This window comes from Sesamum indicum, linkage group LG8 (genome assembly GCF_026168435.1).
Source record: "Sesamum indicum cultivar Baizhima isolate 11 linkage group LG8, ASM2616843v1, whole genome shotgun sequence".
NCBI classification, from domain to species: Eukaryota; Viridiplantae; Streptophyta; class Magnoliopsida; order Lamiales; family Pedaliaceae; genus Sesamum; species Sesamum indicum.
Window position 1 is genome coordinate 17,538,822 of NC_142664.1, and position 18,076 is coordinate 17,556,897.

An 18,076-nucleotide genomic window follows, 5' to 3' on the forward strand; every position below is an offset into this window, starting at 1 on the left:
AGACCGGACATGATCACCCCTAATTGAATCAAAAAGTACTGAAAATAAATGTTGCTCCAAAACTGCAAATACAATCATAAATGACATCGAAATGCAGGTAGCCGTTGCGTGATATTAATAGACAACGGAATAAAGCATCCCACAAACACAGATATATGAAAAAAAAAAGAAGAAGTCGTTATAATTCAAGAAACAATAACAAGGTTCTTGCAATAAAACAAGAATCTATGCAGGAATCTAGCTACGAAGCAAGATTATACAGTTTCATAGTCGTGTACTTATCAGAAAATATGGGATGTAGACAAGCGTTCTACATTGATTGCAGATGAAGCACTTGAGTGGCTTATACGCCACAAAGCCTCCTCTCCTTTGCGAGGTGTCGCTTTTTAGGATAAAATTGCGAGGCTCATACAAAGTTAAATTAAACAATACCTCGTGTTACGCAAGGTTCGAGTCGAGTTGAAAGACACACCAACATGCAAATTAAAAATGGTATCCACCTAATCAAGAAAAGAACTCCTTTTCTTGTTTCTCTTACCTTTTTGCTATTTGATAGCTGCGCAATGATAAGATTGAAGCTTTAAATATGGACATAGGATTGAATCTTGGCAGTTGGAGCATTAACATAAGCTGAGCCCTGAGGCATGTTTGGTAATACTAGGTATAGGCACTAAGAACCTTTTTTCCCGTTGGAGTAGGATAAAGCAAATCTTCAAGTTTATTTGAGATCAACGTAGGGTGGAAGGGACCATTTGGTGAATAATAAAACTATGCACATGTTATCATTTATCACCGAGAATTTTCTCCTAGGCCAGCCGGAATGAATTTTCTATTCTAAACTCTATTGCATTTTCTATTCCATTGAATATATATACATCCACAGACATGGATGCCCGAAAGATTTTATACAAGCAGAAAGTGAAGGTGGAGCTGGGCCATGTATCCACATCAAGAGTCAAGATTCCTTGGCCCATCTCTCACTCTTCTACTGACACCTAAACCCCATTTGCTAACCCCACTTACAATGTCTTTTCTTCCCCACCGTCTGCTCATGTGCACTTCTTTGCACCCATGTTTCTTATGTCCGGAAAAGATTCAATTATTAACGACAATGTCATTCCAATGACTCCTTGACTCTATGCACAAACTTGGCCTAAAAGAGTAAGAAAATTAAGCACATAAACCATTGCTTAATTCCCAAAAAAAAAAAAGAAAAATCTAGTACCCGATAAACAGTAAAAGCATATATCTAAGGAAAAATCTCTTACCGATACGACGAGAGATAGAGAAAGAGATGAAAATGAAACCAAGAATTTGAAGCAAAGATGGTTTCTTTCACTCATCTTCTTTTCCAAATTGCCAATTACAAAAACATGTATGATGCAACATCCGCTTCGAATCTTATCTATGTGGTTTTACATTTAGGAATGATACATCGTAATTTAAAATGAAAAACTACTAAAAATAAAATAAAATTAAAAGAAAAAAGAAAACTCACTCAAGAATCAGCACCATTAGATGAACCCGGAGCTCTAGGTGAGGTAACGGGGAACAAGGGCAAAAGTCGGGGCTCCGAATCCCTCGGGGTATTTGCCGGCGATGGATGCAGATAGAATCCTTTTTCTTTAATGGCCTGTTCCTCCGCCGTTGTGTGCAAGTTACTATCAGAATTGCTAGCTCGGTTAAATGGGTCGGGTATTAGAGGAGTAACAGGGCTGAGCACCAGCGACGGGAAATCAAGAATACTGGGGGAAAGAATTTCCGGCGTTCCAGGTCGGGGGGAACCGGAGTACCCGGACAAGAAACCCGGCCTAGAGTTGACCAGCCCAGGGCCCAAAGGGCTGATCTTGAAGTTCTTGAGACTGTTTCTGCGTTCGTAGAGCTTGGAAGCTGATTTGTCTTTTCTCGGCCCAGTCTTGATGGGGGGGATCGGGTTCCGGACCGGGTCAGGTCGGGAGGCGACGCGGGCCGTCTCAGTGGACCCGGTTAGCATTTGAACGACTTGTTTGAAGGAGGAGGTGTCGGCCTGGACGAAGGTGGTGGGATACGGGTTGTTGGATTCGGATCTGGTTATGGGAGTGGAGGATGGTTGCGGCGTACGCGGGGAGGGGAGGCGATGGTGGAGGCCATTGCTGGTGGTGGTGCTGCTGCTGCTTGAACTGTTGGAGCTATGGCTGTTTGGGGATGGAATGAGAGATGGGTTCTCCATTGGTGGGTGAGTAGAAGTTGTGTTTTCGCTGGAGAAGGAAGAGTTTATGTTCAATGGAAAGAAGCAGAAGAAATAGAGAATAGAGAGAGTGGCATATTTTATTCTTGCATCATGACTTGGTAACTTTCTTTGGTTTGGTAAGAAAATTGCTGTTGTTTTGTACTTGGTTGAGGTAATCCGGGAGGCGCGTACCAAACACTTTCGGAAGAGGGACTTGGAGGTGCACGGCACGTGCAGGGAGAGAGAGTGTTGGTAACATCGGGGCACAAGGTCCAACTGGAACCAGGGTATTAGTGGTGATTGGAATTTCGGACCAGGAGATGATGGTGGGGACAGTCACAGAGGGTGGGAGATAACAAAGAAATAATCACACAAGTTTCAATATTTGGCATTGACTTCAAATTCCGCCCTTTCTTTGCTCACCACTACACTCAAACCTAATACAAGTGAATTTTGATGTGGAGTAATTGTGAGTGGTAGCCCTTTTCATGTTTGTATATAGTGTTGGGTAAAAGATGAAGGTAGGACAAAAGTAGGAGGAAAGTGAAAAGAGAAGTCGTGAATCCCCATTCTCGATTATTAAGCAAAGTGCTAGTTTGAACGGAAGGGACCACAACCAATTTGCTGCTGCTTTTTGAACCATGAAAGTGAGATTCAACAACAATTTTACCAGCAAATGGGATTTTCGTAGAAAGGGTATTCATCAATAATTAGATGGTTACGTTTCGCTGTACTTTGATGCGACAATTCTACACTTCCAATACGGCTCTAATTTAGATATGAAGAAAAAAAACTCGAGATAATTTGTATTCTTTATTTGTTTGATATATATATATTGTCAAATGTCGCTAGTAGTAGTAGAAGACCATTGACCACTTTTTGTGTCGAGAAACAACTTCCACCATAATTTGATTTGACTTATACAAAATTCAAATGTTGGAGTTTCTTAACCCCTCTTTTTTTTATAATTTATAAAATTTCCCATGTCCGACTCCTGCGGAGGTGTCTAATTTTACGACCACCAGGATACCCCAAGTCAATTGTAAAGGCCCACGATAATTACATAAATTTTCAATCCAAGTTAAGACCCAACATTTCCTATATTATTGGGCTCGAGTACTATTTTGCTTAGCTGGGCCTGGCCCATTAGTTAATTTGATGTTTATTAAGTACTTCTGAGACTAACAATCGTATTAACTTAAATACTACACATAGATTTTATTAATGTAATTAAAAATCTGCCAAACCCACATCTTTATTTATTGTCTGCAAACATGAAAGCATGCTAATACTATTGGCAGCCAAACAAAGCATAGGCTAGTATCAGTCTAGTGTTTTCTAGTAATGGCATGGCAATTTCTTGTGGGGTTCAAAGGCCAAGGGTCCAACATTGAAGAGTACAAAAGGCTGCTTCTTAATCTTAACAGGTGGCTTCACGGCGGGGATCAAGGTAGCGCCGGTGGCGCCGCCGTGGAGGTTGGTGGGGACGCCGCATTTAGGGAGTGGAGAAGAGACTAAGAACACCTTGCATTTGTGGGCAGTGAGAGTCCTCAGCTTCGGCGGCATGAAGAAGAAGTAGCCGTTCTTGTCGGTCTTGGTTTGCTCCACCAAACTTTGTTTTGCGTCGTTGCATTGCAGCTTCACCACCGCTCCTGCACAATACCAACATTGTAGCTTCGAAAACAATATATGTATATGTGTGTATATATAGATATTTGAGATGTGAAAAGTTTACCAGAAAGAGGAGAGGCTCCGACAAGCGTGTCGACCCCCCTGTACTTGCAAGATTTGCAGTACACAACGCCCTGAACAGCGACCAACTTCCTCAGAGGAGGATAAGTCGGCGGCTTAACTGGTGGATAAGCGGGCGGTTTAACAGGTGGGTGGGACGAGGGAGGAGTGGTGGGTGGTTTAACCGGTGGATAAGCAGGCGGTTTGACAGGTGGATGAGCTGGTGGTTTGACAGGGGGATGAGCCGGTGGTTTAACAGGTGGGTGGGACGGGGGAGGAGTGGTGGGTGGCTTAACCGGTGGATGAGCTGGTGGTTTGACAGGGGGATGAGCCGGTGGTTTAACAGGTGGGTGGGACGGGGGAGGAGTGGTGGGTGGCTTAATCGGTGGATAAGCTGGCGGTTTAACAGGTGGATGGGACGGGGGAGGAGTGGGGGGTGGCTTAACCGGTGGATGAGCTGGTGGCTTGACAGGGGTGTGGGCCGGTGGATAAGACGGCGGTTTCACAGATGGATGAGGGTGAGGGTGAGGGTGAGGGTGGGGATGGGGGCGGGGGTGGGGGTGGGGTGCTTCAGCCGGCGGGTAATGTGCCAGAGTTGCATCAGCAGAAACTAGAGTGGAGGCGCATAGCAGCAGCAGCAGAGAAAGCTGTGAAAGCAGCAAGGCATTTGCTAAACGAGCAAAAGCCATTGTATCTCCGGTTTGACGAACTGAAGAGAAATGCAGGAATTTATAGGGGTTTTGGGAGCATAAATCGCAATTTATTTCTGAAGTTTTTAATATTTTTTTTAACAGTAAAAGTAAGGAAAGGGATCAGCTGCATAAATCGCAATAAGGCCTTGAAATTTAGAAGCGATTGAAGGTGATGAGTCTGACAGGTTATGAAAAGCTCACATGCAAATTAAGGAGAACGCTCCACTCTTGTTATGCATGGAATGGATGGTTGAATTTTCGCGGTGATTTCTTTATGCTTGTTTTCAGTAATTAGATCACACCCGCATTTAATGCTGTTTGAATTTAATCACAATTCTTGTTAAGGTTTGTACAAACTTGCAATATAATATATTATCATCATCAACTATATATGCCTTCTTCTTCTAATTTGCTATATATATAGCACCAGAAAATGAAGGGTTTTTCTAGATCACCAATGCCAGCTACAATTAACCATCTTATATTAGGCATCGTTTGTTTTTCGCTATTAGATTGGATAAGTTGTCAAATACACTTTTGTAAGATATTTAATCTGTAGGATTAAAGGTAATTTTCGTCCTCTAATTTCAGGTCATTCTTGTTTTAATCCCTTAAGTTACTAGGGTTCCATTTTGATCCCATAAAACTAAAAAAATCTCAATTTTAGCACAAATTTGATCAGAAAGTTGAGTCACTTGTCAGAAAAAATCGCATGCTAGACATGTGACTTTTTAAATTAGGGCTTGCATTGTGATTGGCTGAAAATAAAAGGCTTAAAGGCAATTTTCGTCCCCTAACTTCAGGACATTCTCATTTCAGTCCCCTAACTTCAAGCCATGACTTCACAACATCATCTTTTTCAGCCAGTCACAATGCAAGCCCCAATTTAAAAAATCACATGCTTGGCATGTGACTTTTTCTGGCGAGTAACTCAACTTTCCGACCAAATTTATACCAAATTGAGATTTTTTCAGTTTTACGGGACCAAAATAGAATCCTAGTAACTTAGGGGACTAAAACGTGAATGACCTAAAGTTAGGGGACAAAAATTGCCTTTAAACCTAATCTGTATTATGGGGTCTTGATTTTTATTTTCAAGCCTATTACAAATCACTATTCTTCTTGAATAACTCAACCCACTTAAGAAGGTAAGTAGATTGAGTCGTTCAACCCAAACAGTCGAATAAGTACAGTATAACTAATGCAAAGTCTTTTTTTTTTTTTTATCATGTAATTAATTCATATCACAAAGTAGAGGGGAACATATTTCATTATTAATATGATAATATACATATATATAATTTATTATTTTACATTAAAAGTTGCATAAATAAGAGGAGCGTTTAGGTTAACTTATAAGATATTTGGTGATATTTTCAAATTAGGGGTGGCAATATGGGCTAAAATCTATATTTTTGGGTTGGGTTGGGTTTAAAATTTTTATAATATGAGTTCAATATAGTTTTATTTAAATAGATTATGGGTTCTAAGGGTCCTAAATGAATTTTTCATGTTTAATTTTTGATTAATTTACCAAAAGTAATTTTAGTAATATAAAATAGAATTGATGAAAGATATTAATATAAATTATAATCATGAGTTTGTTAAGAAAAAAGGAAAAAAAATCAACTTATTTTTAAAATTTTAACCAACGCTTTTAATTTTGATCAGAAATATTCATTACTAACATCTTATTATAAGGTCCATATTGTATTACAAACTTTATTTTAAAATAAGATATAACGATGTATAAGTTCTAAATCCATTTTGTAAAAACTTATTTTAAAATAAGATTTAATATTTTAAAATTCGAAAGATAAAAAAATATTAAATAAATTTAGTCAGATCACAGCCTCTAGATTTATTATGGTGAGGTGCAGTAGCGTTATTAATTAAGATTCTCATCGGCTGATGATTAATTAACAATCCCATTAGTCAACAGTGTATGGGTGGGCAGTAATTACGGGGCTACAGTAAAATCCAACACATATTTGGATGGACAACATTAATTTAACAAAACTTTGTCCAACAACAATTAATTAGATAGATCGCAGATCCCGCTGGTTTTCTTGTGTTCTTAAAACCCCCACAATGTCAAATACGAGGTCGTTTACTTTTGTGGTAATAAAAAGTGGTGGATAGAACTCAATTCAATAGAATGGTTGTATAGGATAATTTTGAAATGTTTTTGTTTAATGTTTACTCATTCAGTTTAATTGTGTGATTTGTAAATTTGTAAAGTGAGTGGATGTTTGCATCTATCATAAATATTGTGGGATGAATACCAAATTTAAACAACAATGAGATTGAAAATTAATTCGGCCGCTCAAAATTATTGCTAGAGATGTAAATGAGTCGAGCTCAATTAAAAATTTGGACTTGAAATTTTTTTTGTTGTTAATAATTAAAAAATTAAAATTATTTTAAAATATTTATTAATTATGTTAAATTGACAAGCACAAATTATTTTCGTATATAATAAGAATATATTCTTAGTTTTCTTCAACTATTAAATAATTTAAAGAATTAATAATTAGTATAAAATAAGAACGAATAGTGAGCAAAATTATGGTTGAATAACAAAAGGTATACAGAATCTTGGAAAGTATGAAATAAAAAGAACTGATATATACAATTAGGGCCAAACTAAGTCGACGCAGACCCTACGTAGATCTTCTTGGAATTGATCTTGGCCAGTGTTTCTGCAGCGACTCAGTAGACTTTTCGGGGGTCTGGTGGCGGAAGGCAGTGGAGCAGTGGCGGACGGCGGCGTAGGAGGTGTTGAGATGAGGTTATCAATGGTTTCGTGCCGGAGAATCTCAGATAGGAGAAGAACAAGAGAAGCCATTATGAGAGAGTGAAAAGAGGATTTGTATGGTATATGATTAGCAGAGGGGAAGATGAATACTGAAATATATAAGGACGCAGAAGTGGTTGAAAATCAAAAGCCAGCAGCGGTGGGAAGTTGGAAATTCGCAGTTGTAAGAATGATTGAATTTTCTTGCATAGAGTGGTGGTATTTAGTGAAAGAAAACATGGGGCACCAAAAGCGGTTGGCGGATGCTGACGGTTTTCACTAAATTATAAAGCAACGCCACCGCCGACTTCTCTAAACCATGAGCCCTTACCCAATTTGCTGCACATATTTATTTTGTTGAAATGGCAAATGACGCGAGGTCCCCTTCCGTAGGCAGTTTGAAGGGGCCGCGAGTTTGGGTTGAGACTCCGCGGACCACTGAATTTGGATTAAAGGTGACATATTTCTGGTCGTCAAGAACATAGAATTACAGCAGTTGATTTTGGTGGGAGAAAATTTACATTCTGCAACGTGTTACGAATTTTAGGTCATTTCTTGACATCATTTGCGGAACACAGTTCATCAAATGTAATTTGCAGGTTGACGTGCAAATACCAAACGACGGTTTGCCGGTGCGTGCAATAGTTCTGATGGCTTTGAGATTCCAGAGGCAATCAAGCAAACCTTGCAATGGACATTTTCTTAGCAAAAGAATACATCTGGTACAACATCAAAAGAAAAACTTTTCGCCAGGAGCCTAGGATAGTCAAGTCAATTTCCCGATTCAAAATTGCAACTTGAGAAACAGTGCAAATTTGATTTGTCGCCCACGCAGAATGCCAACATTGTTGTCCAAAACACGCTCATAAAACTTCCAAGCCGCATACAATAATCTTTCGGTCATAAAAACAACATATAAAAAGGGGGTGGTTGGTCCAAACATTGAAGTCAAAAATTCCTCCCACCAAAACATCAAGCCAAAATGAGCAATATCCTAGAAACTCAACAAGGCTTAGTAGAGGTTTACAGACATCAAATAGCCTAGTAAATAAAAAGAAACTTTAGCTGTTCATTCTTTCTCCCTGCAGTCTTTTCTCCTCACATACAAAATTTCTGGCAAAATATGCAAGACGAATAACAAGCTGTTTTTGTTCTTGATGGACTCATTCTTGGTGCTCGTACAACCTGTGGTCTGGAAAAGAAGGGAATTTCAGGTAAACATTGCAGTCAATCTGTTCAGAAGGTAATGGAGAAGTAAAATCCAAATGTTGAGAGCATGTGAATGAATAACAATAAATTGTCAGATTCAATCCTGCGGAGTGTAGAAATTTGAACCATCACCAGCACATGAGCGTTTTTCAATGGTTCAAAATTCAGGCATAGAAAAGAACAAGAATAATGCTAGAAAGCCAATTAACCAGAAAGGAACTACAGATCGATCAACCAGCAAAAATTAGCAACCAGAAAAGATGTCAAAAATCAGGCGTTCAGAAACAAAACCTATCATACTTGCTTGACAGGATGCACGAACTTCAGAGCATATTGGGTGTACCTTGCAAGCTTATGTCGTTCAGAAACAAAACCTATCATACTTGCTTGACAGGATGCACAAACTTCAGAGTATATTGGGTGTACCTTGCAAGCTTATGTGTAAGCCATTTGCAGGCTTCCGAATTACGTAATGACATAGGCATCAGCTTCCTTTAACAGTTGCCATAGATAAGACATATATGTACCGGTTATGAGCTATGATTACGCGTAATGTTCAAAACCAATCATTAGAGGTGTCGCATTTTAGAGAAACTGGGGAAGATTCTTTAATTGCTAGTTCATGGTGATTAGCCGCAAGAATTGCTGTAGAGCAGCCAGTCTCAACAAGTCATATTACTCCATAACCACTGATTATCACAAGCAGCCAATGTGCTACTATGACCTTAATTATTTTATCCACTGTGTCCTCGATATAATTTCACCCCCTCTCCTAATGCATTCTGATAATGCCCCTTCCCACATTTTAGACAAAATAAATGTACATATTCTTTGTTTATGTTTCGCCGCTGATCCAGATGAGGAACTCTTCAAATTACATCTTTCATCCTGGCATAGCATCTCAAGAGGAAATCTGGTCCATTTGATAATTCGCATTCAGTATACTCAAAGAAAAATTGCCTAAAAACAAGTTTAAATGTGATGCTTAGGTTAATTTAAATAATATGCAAAGAAGTATTTAGGAGAAATTGGTGAAGCTTTGATGTAAATGCAGCAACACTCTATGATGGAAGTAAAGCACTAAGCTTACCAAATAGCCTTTCACTCTCAGGCTAGTAATCATATGTATATGGTTGCAACAATTGTGAGCAATTTCTACTATTTCAACCTTCAGAGAGCATGTAACTAACATTACTAATGAAATACATAAGACGTGCAACTTAAACAATTGCTCAGACTAATATTATCAGACTTCACCACTTCATTGCATAATAAACATATCTTCAAACTGGAGATACAACAGAAACAATTACTCGGACCTCGATTAGCAATATTGTCCGACTTCACCACTTCATTGCATAATCAACATATCCACAAACTGAACCACAATAACTCTAGTCAAGCAATATGACAACAGGGAAAGACGAAGATACAAAAGATACCATCACCACATAAAAAAATCTCACACTTTAAATATTTAACCATGGCCATCATTAAACAATCAAAAGCTGACCTTTTGCATTCCCATACAGTATTACCCTTTAAGCAGCTTCCTTGCTCACGTCCTTGTCTTCAACATCATTTATTGTGGCATTTGCATCCGCACCATCGGCCTCCTCAGCAGGAGGCTGAACCTGTTCCTCCTCTGGCAATGGCTCTTCCACATAATCATTGTCAAACGCATCCTGTGGGACATCATATATTCTCACCTGTGGCTTAGATGGATCTTTAACAAGCACATACTTGCCCTCCTTCAACTTCATACACAAGTCCACAATACTTTTGACAATACCCCACATGTTAGAAGTATTCAGATTAATCTGCGTAGCAAAATCTCTGGGCTTGTACCCCACGACCGCCAATATCACATGGTTAAAATGATCCCTAGGGTGAACCCTGGAGACATAACCCAACTTCATCATATCAGCACCCGCCAACAAAGCCTGTGCAGTCCATTTTGCCAACTTATTCGCATTGTTCTTCAACTCAGTTGCCAACACTGCACCCCTCTGAGTCTCGAGCTTCTGCCTCCAGTCCACACCAGAATACTTAGGATCGAACTCATTCAATGCGTTTAGAGTCAAAAATGATCTTTGGTTGTTTATATCTACCACACTCTGCACTTCGCACCTGGATACCAAATACATGTCATCATCTAACTTCCACCTTCTATACCTGTAGGCAACAGAAGCCACTTCCTCCCCCTCATTTGCAAATGGGTTGGGCTCCTCAAAAGCCACCTTATTTCCATCCCTAATTAAAACCTGTTGCGAAAAGTTTTGATTGATATAAGCAGCTTCCACACTCAGCGAATGTATAGAATTGATATCATCCTTCACATCAGGCAAGGGCTCCTGGGATGTCTCGTGTACAGAAAGCAAATCCAACTGTGACCCATCTCTCTTATCAAAGAACAGCTTATTCCCAACACGCTGAACCACAATATCCCATGAGTAAACAGACCTAGGGGCACACATTAGTGTCGACAAAATTGTATCAGTAGCAAAAACTGTTGCTTTATCCTCATTTGCCAGGCGCCGAATAACAGGATCATCAGTGGTTGTAACTTTAAAGAAGTTTCGGCTCTTAAAACGCTCCAGCGGCCTGCAATTCTTCGGTGTAATCCGATCATAAGACCTGTCATAAAATTCAAGCCCACCACAAATCAACATATCCTCAGGCTCTGGCACCGAAAACGATAGTTTTGAGAAAGTGGAGAACGGAATCTGATCTAGCATATTCCATTCGGGTTGAATGTCAACCGAAGACTTGAAAACAGATGATTCGCGACGCTGCGGCATCTGCGAGCGGTTGAGATTATACAATCTATCGCGACGCGCGCGTTCCTTCTCCGCTTCACGTTTACGAGCCTCCACTTCTTCATCACGGCGTTGTGGAAGCTGAGAACGTTGGTGGGCGTTGAACCGCCACCTGGGGTTGAATTTGGGACGGTTAGGATTGTAGTGGTGTGATTTGGCAGAGGTGTCGACAAGGCGGAAGGAGGAGTCTTCGTCGGCCGCAAGGGTAGCGAATGAGTCGTCGCCGGAGAAATCGAAGGCGGAATCCGCTGGGTGGTGGCCTCCCTGTTTTGATCCTGGACGGCCCTGATTGGATAGATTCCTGGTCCAGTCGGCGATCCGGCCCAGTTTCTCGGAGCGGGAGAAGGGAGCGTAGGGGACATTGGAGGGTTGGTTTGGGATGGAGAGCAGGGCGTTGGAAGAATCCGGCGGGCCCCAGCCGTCAGGGTTGAACGGCACTGCGCCTACTTCGAAGCCTACCATTTTCGGTCTGTGTTTGCGAAGTCCCCAGTTAGGGTTTATTGTTATTCCGACTGTGTGAGACTGAAGAAACAGATGGGGTGAAAAGCCCTAGCAGGAGGGAATTTGGGCCTTGTATTACTGAAACCAACTGTGTTTATTGGGCCTTTTGCATTGATTTGGGCCCAGTATTTGGGCCTATCTTTAAAGGCCAGATTCCAGCTTGGTTCGGGCTCTTATGGAGAGTACTTTGGGAATTAAATGCCGAGACTGAGGCCCATCTATCCACTTTTTAAGTTTTTACTCATAAGAGAAAAATTAAAAAATTAGCGTAAATTACATTTGCTTCTCCTAAAATTTGGCATTATTAATATAAACAAATCATGTGTATTAAGTATCAGATTAAATATTCCATGTCCTCTTTTATGCGGATAATGTAGAAAGGTAAGATATATATATGTTGAATAAATGGTTTTAACGAAAATTTTGAACTGATTGATAAGTCGTGGCCACGTTTTAATTCAGAGAGCTGCTATCGAAATGGATTTAAACCTACAACAAGCATAACGTAAAGTGTAGATATGATTACTTCTATATCACATGTTATTTCGCAATAAAAGCGGACATAAAATAAACAGTGACCATGGCTAATCAAATGACTGCTTCTATCCTTTATTGTAGAAGCGCACATGAGACACAACTTATCACAAACCACTTTTGCCTCTAAATGTACAAGTGATCATTAGATAAGTCATGCCAGCCTTATTTCCTCATGCTAATTTTATGATGTGATCTACTATTCATCTTAAATAAATTCCCGATAATCGCTACATAAACATATATGAAGCCACGAAAAATATTGATCTTTTGTTGGAATTTTCTTTGAAAACCTGATTTAGGGTTTGATTGCTTTAAATTTTAGAAAAATCCAACATTAATTTTTCTGTTTTACTTAGGTAAGTGTTTTAAACTCTTTTCACTTCTTTTAACATGAATATGAATGATTAATACATATATATGTCTGACAACACATCAGTCTCTGTTATATAGAATATCATTTACAAAACTGGCAAGGAATGACACCCGATTTATTAATAAATACTTCATACGATAGATATTATTAATCAGACAGAGAAAGGATGAGCACAACTACATTCAGCAGGACATATCGTTTGTGCTTTTATTGAAATTAAAGAGCAACTTCAAGCCCGACCACATGGTCTCAACTAATCGACATCACTCACAAACTTCCTCAATCTCTCACTTATTCTCGCAGCTACACGTTCCAGCCCATGCTCTCCATTTACCTGGAAAACGACACATACAATTATGGTCACGACCAAGTCCGTTGCTGCAACTTAATCGCACTCTTTCACCAATACATTAAAAATTAAACTTCAAATTTTTACTGAATCAAACGTTAAACTAAGCATTAGTATAATATGCATATAAAGTGACGAGTTTTACGTCAAAAAATATACAATCATCGGTGTGGTTTTCTACCTCGGAGTGTATGTTGTGGAATATGGTATCATCCACTACTGAAAAACTGGCGTTAACAACTTCAGCACCTTCCTCGTGCAGCATTCGGATAACTCGGGCGTACATAAACTGATAGTCGAGTCCAGTTCTCAGAACCACGTCCAAGGCCGACCCACTTACGCTAATGCTGATGTTGAGTGTTTTGAGGTGATCAGTGGCCGAATTTTCGGACATTCTCATTAAGCAGCTCTTCTTGTGCTTCAGTTTCTCCAACTTCTCTTGCAGCTTCTTTATGTAATCCACGCTCTCAGCTAGTACTTGCTCCGGCAACAAAGAAACCACTCCCTACCACCCACCACATAAAGCATAAAATTTAGCTCCAAAATACATTTCAATGAAAACGATCAGTCACATCTTTCAATACGTGTCTTCATGATGTAAAATTAAGGTAAAACATAGCTACCTCTCTTGATATTTGATATAATTACGAATACTCCTTATTATTTGAAAAATTATAAATATCTTTCTCAAATAAAAAATAACCACACACACGTGTGTGTTTTGTGTCTGCACATGGGAGGAAGTGATTGATGAATGTGTGTAGGAATGGAGTAATATTAAAGAACCTCTTGTGGTTGATGGGGCAGGAGAGAACTGAGCTCGGAGAGTTCCTTCATCTTTTTCGTCGTATGTTTGGAGGAACTAAGGTTTCGATCCATCTTTTACCACCGTTATCGAACAAATGGGTAGTTACTTGTGGCGTACATATATAGTCAACGTGTGTTGGAGGACCTCAACTTATATTGGGAAGTTGGAGGTGAATATGAAACCACACTATACCTACATCCACACTGCATCGCAGTCGACATGGACCAATCTTGATCACTCGTTGGTGCTCAACCAACGCTATCAGCACACCGCCTTAAATGTTGATGAAATCCTACCAGCTCTATCCAAATATTTTTGTAATAATTTTTATTTTTGTGTTGCGAATAAATTATAGATACAATTATGAATTAAATAATAGTAAAAAATTGGGAGCGACGGAATCAAAACTTCAAGTGTCATTAATGTCTCAGAAAACGACTTAATATTTAAAATTTTATTATTATCATTTATAATTTAATGATTAATTAATAATTAATACTTTTAATAGTATATTATGTAGATTTTACTTATGTTAAAGAAAAAATAATAACTTGAGGAATAAAATTTAATAGATCTGCAAAATCTTGAATTCAATTTATTACTGAAGCAAAGTCAACACAACTTTAACTACCAATTTGGATCAAAGTCAAATATTGGAGGACTCGAAATGAGTACATGAAGTCGGTAATGTGAAGGCAGTGGCGTCCATAATTGAACACATTTGACTATTTGCCGCTCCATATTTGTTCTTTTCCCACATTCGCGGGGCCTTCGTTATTACAACTGTTGCCCAGTTGCCCCCTTTTTGTTTTTTCCTGTAATTTATTAAGTACAATTCTTGTCATATTACCAATTATAAGTCTTCATTTAGGGTTAAGATTTAGTTCAAGATGCATAATTGGCCGAGCTAAGCTAGTCCGGACAAGATCAGATTAAATTAATAAATAATGGGCTATTGCTCTAGACACGCTTAATATCAGACCGATCCAAATATTGAAACTTGAAATCAACCCAGTCTAATGGTTCAGGACCCGATCTTGCTGGGCCTTTTTTTTATAAAAAGGGAAAATTGCATAACAACCCCCTGTGTTATGCTAAAATTGCACAAAACTTACCTGTGTTAAATAAATAGCCATATAAGACCTTGTAAATTTTGAAACTCTGCAAAAAAGACCCCCTCCGTACAAAACTGACGGAAGGTGCTGTATACGCGGTGGAAATGAGAGTAGGGTTTTTCTTTTATCCTATTTCAGCTTTTTTAGCAGTGCAATTGTCTAAAATACCTTTCTCCTTCATTATATATATAACTTAACATCCCCTCAGAAATATACTACAAAAATAGGATTTTAAGTGAGAAAATTTTTAATTTGTCCATTTTGTTTGAATATAAATAAAAATTATATATTATAAATTAAATTAAATTATTACTTAATTTAATATATTTTCATATTTATTTATAAAATATACTAAATCAATATAACAATCCTACAATTATATGAGATTTTTTTTAACTTTTATAAAATGTTATATTATTAATCAAATTAAACTATTATTTAATTTAAATTTATTTTAATATTTATTTATAAAATATACTAAATAAATATAAAAATATCTAAAATTTATATCAATTTTTTTAACTTATATAAAATATTATATTAAAACTATTAATATATATTTAAATTAAGCATTTACTATTTTTTATTATTTTATTAAATTAGATACTTTACTAAATTATTATTTAATTTAAATATATTTTAATATTTGTTTATAAAATATACTAAATAAATACAAAAATACTTAAAAATTATATCAATTTTTTAACTTATATAAAATATTATATTTCAATTATTAATATATATTTAAATTAAACTTTTAAATTTTTTATTATTTTTAAATTTTATTAAATTAAATAATTTTAATTAATTTTTATTTATTAATTCTTCTCCGTCGTCTTCTCCAACGCCGATGAGTCGCCGGCGGTGATAAAAATGGGCAATCTTGGTCTCGTTGGAATCGTCTCGACAAGAAGAGTCGAACCGTGGTAGTCTCAGGCTGTGATTCGTCAAGACGGCGGCGAATTGACGCAACAAACATTACAGCAGAAATAAAGTTAAAAGTTTTGGATCTCACCAAAAACTTGATGAAAATGAGCAAAGTTGGTCTCGTTCGAATCTTCACATCGAGGCGAGTCTATTGGTGGTGGTCCCAGGCCGGAATGCATCCGGACGACGACGAATCGAAGCCAAGAAACTTTGTCAGTCATGCTCGAAGCCCAGTCTTTCCAGTCAATGAAAGTTCAAATTGATGGTATGAATATGTTCGTCTTGAGGAGAAGATTCCAATGGTATAAGCCATGGTCGGAAATTCTTTCAGACAACGGCGGAATTATAGAAAGAAGATTCGGAAAGAAATAGTATATATAATATATATACTATATATATTGTATATATAAATAAATATAAATAAAAATATATTTGAATTACTTAAAATTTGGATCGTTTGTTTTTTATATTCAAATATTAATGGTTGTTATAAAAAGGATATTACGGTTAATTTAGCAAAAATTAACGCCGTTAGGATTCGTCTAACGGAATGGGAGAGTATGCAATAATTTGAAAAACATAGGGGATTTTTTGCCTATTCTTTTAACACATGGGGTTTTTAGCTAAATTTTTTGAAAACATAAGGGGATTTTATGCAATTTTTCCTTATAAAAATAATATATGGCATATAAGTTTTATTTTATTATCCTAAACTAACTATTCTAATAATTTTTTTATACTTTTGAAACTCTAAAAATTATTATCTTTGTTGTTCTACTTCTAAATTTTCAGTACTTTAATTCATTAATATATTTTCAATCCTTTTTGAATTTATTATCGTTTAAATTTATTATTGAGAGCTTGTTTGTTAAATTATTATTTAAGTTTATTATATAATCTTATTTATTATTTTTTGTAATGATTTTCTATGTAATTTAATTTATTATTTATTTTATTCCATAATACAACCATAATTTAAATAATTGTTCAAAAGAAATTTTCTATTTCATACAAAAAATAAAATAAACACATTCAGCCTTAGTCGCATCCTGATCCTAGTCTCAAGCAGGCTAGTTCATGGTTGGACCTAAGTTTATAAATGGACTAAATTGGGGTCCATTTAAAGGTCTAGGATCACCTCAAGACGGTCATGAACAGTTGTGGACTGGTCCTGAACAAGGCTTTTTTGGACTAATCTGTGCCGATCCTGAGCCGTCACGGTCCACTGTGCACTTTAAGATTAATGTCCTATAAATAATTTAAAGGTTACTGATTCGAATTCCACTAAACGTGTAAATATTTTATTTCATTTAATATTTATCTTACTTAATATGAATTTATTATATTATAATATTACTGTATTATGAGTTCAACGATTGAATAGATGTACTATCGATTTATTGATGTTGATGTGTTATGTACTCAAAGTTAGGTATTGTTAGGTTCACTAACTAAAGTGAAGCACATGGATAAGTTGGGAATGATCCTCTATTCTCTATCTTGGTCTTAGGGTCAACTACATTGATATTATTTAAAATTAGACTTAATTACATAAATATCTGTATATATAAATATATATGTATATATTATAAAATTATAGGACACCTTCTGATTTTGGTGCAATATAATGTACTTTAGGAGGTGATGTGTGATTAATGAAGACCGCTGCCAAAATACCAAAAAAAGCCCTTCATTAAGGGCATTTCCGTCATTTAAGCGAGGATCCGCGTCTTTTTCATCGGTCGGATCGAACAGACCCGACCCGGATCCATCCGCCTTCGAAGACCCGGACAATGATAGCCGTCCGATCGCGGACGCGAGCCAGTAGGATGAGACCACGTGGCTAGTCAACTCTGACCTGCTGAGCCCTATATATAGACCCGAAACGTCGTCATTAAAAGGTACTTGTTACACATTTATTATGATCGAACTTTGAGATAGAACACTTTTCTCTCGATCAACCTGACTTGAGCGTCTGAGGGTCATTGTCGGGGACGTGCCCGACGTGC

The 18,076-nt window shown here is 37.4% G+C and overlaps 4 protein-coding genes across 5 annotated transcripts; all 4 read right to left on the minus strand.

Moving 5' to 3' along the window:
* Nucleotides 1-1,313: 1,313 nt before the first annotated feature.
* On the minus strand, nucleotides 1,314-2,453 carry LOC105167898 (VQ motif-containing protein 4). The gene has a single exon (XM_020695591.2). It carries the CDS (start codon nucleotides 2,207-2,209, stop codon nucleotides 1,499-1,501), a length of 711 nt encoding a protein of 236 aa, XP_020551250.1. The 5' UTR covers nucleotides 2,210-2,453; the 3' UTR covers nucleotides 1,314-1,498.
* A 949-nt stretch (nucleotides 2,454-3,402) lies between these two features.
* LOC105168580 (uncharacterized) lies at nucleotides 3,403-4,695 on the minus strand. The gene is made up of 2 exons (XM_011088715.3): nucleotides 3,945-4,695; nucleotides 3,403-3,861 (listed from the first exon to the last, which is right to left on the minus strand). The coding sequence occupies exons 1-2, from the start codon at nucleotides 4,627-4,629 to the stop codon at nucleotides 3,548-3,550; spliced, it is 999 nt and encodes a 332-aa protein (XP_011087017.2). The 5' UTR covers nucleotides 4,630-4,695; the 3' UTR covers nucleotides 3,403-3,547.
* Nucleotides 4,696-7,189: 2,494 nt separating this feature from the next.
* On the minus strand, nucleotides 7,190-11,994 carry LOC105167899 (eukaryotic translation initiation factor 3 subunit D). 2 transcript variants are annotated; one of them, XR_848287.3, is made up of 3 exons: nucleotides 10,152-11,994; nucleotides 9,958-10,016; nucleotides 7,190-8,621 (listed from the first exon to the last, which is right to left on the minus strand). XR_848287.3 is itself a non-coding variant. In XM_011087761.3 (2 exons), the coding sequence occupies exon 1, from the start codon at nucleotides 11,917-11,919 to the stop codon at nucleotides 10,180-10,182; it is 1,740 nt and encodes a 579-aa protein (XP_011086063.1). In that variant the 5' UTR covers nucleotides 11,920-11,993; the 3' UTR covers nucleotides 7,190-8,621; nucleotides 10,152-10,179. The 2 variants fall into 2 exon arrangements, 1 of the variants encoding a protein (XP_011086063.1); XM_011087761.3 differs by lacking the exon at nucleotides 9,958-10,016 and having other exon boundaries at nucleotides 10,152-11,993.
* A 988-nt stretch (nucleotides 11,995-12,982) lies between these two features.
* LOC105167900 (transcription factor bHLH162) lies at nucleotides 12,983-14,178 on the minus strand. The gene is made up of 3 exons (XM_011087763.3): nucleotides 14,004-14,178; nucleotides 13,399-13,722; nucleotides 12,983-13,202 (listed from the first exon to the last, which is right to left on the minus strand). The coding sequence occupies exons 1-3, from the start codon at nucleotides 14,094-14,096 to the stop codon at nucleotides 13,122-13,124; spliced, it is 498 nt and encodes a 165-aa protein (XP_011086065.1). The 5' UTR covers nucleotides 14,097-14,178; the 3' UTR covers nucleotides 12,983-13,121.
* Between the last annotated feature and the right edge of the window lie 3,898 nt (nucleotides 14,179-18,076).

Bases quoted from the DNA above. Each gene is read 5' to 3' on its own strand.
- LOC105167898 (XM_020695591.2), bottom strand. From the start codon at position 2,209: ATGGAGAACCCATCTCTCATTCCATCCCCAAACAGCCATAGCTCCAAC.
- LOC105168580 (XM_011088715.3), bottom strand. From the start codon at position 4,629: ATGGCTTTTGCTCGTTTAGCAAATGCCTTGCTGCTTTCACAGCTTTCT. The intron at 3,862-3,944 runs GTAAACTTTTCA...GGTATTGTGCAG, and splicing joins CGGAGCCTCTCCTCTTTCTG to GAGCGGTGGTGAAGCTGCAA.
- LOC105167899 (XM_011087761.3), bottom strand. From the start codon at position 11,919: ATGGTAGGCTTCGAAGTAGGCGCAGTGCCGTTCAACCCTGACGGCTGG.
- LOC105167900 (XM_011087763.3), bottom strand. From the start codon at position 14,096: ATGGATCGAAACCTTAGTTCCTCCAAACATACGACGAAAAAGATGAAG. The intron at 13,723-14,003 runs GTTCTTTAATAT...GGTGGGTGGTAG, and splicing joins TGCCCCATCAACCACAAGAG to GGAGTGGTTTCTTTGTTGCC. The intron at 13,203-13,398 runs GTAGAAAACCAC...GTCGTTTTCCAG, and splicing joins TCCACAACATACACTCCGAG to GTAAATGGAGAGCATGGGCT.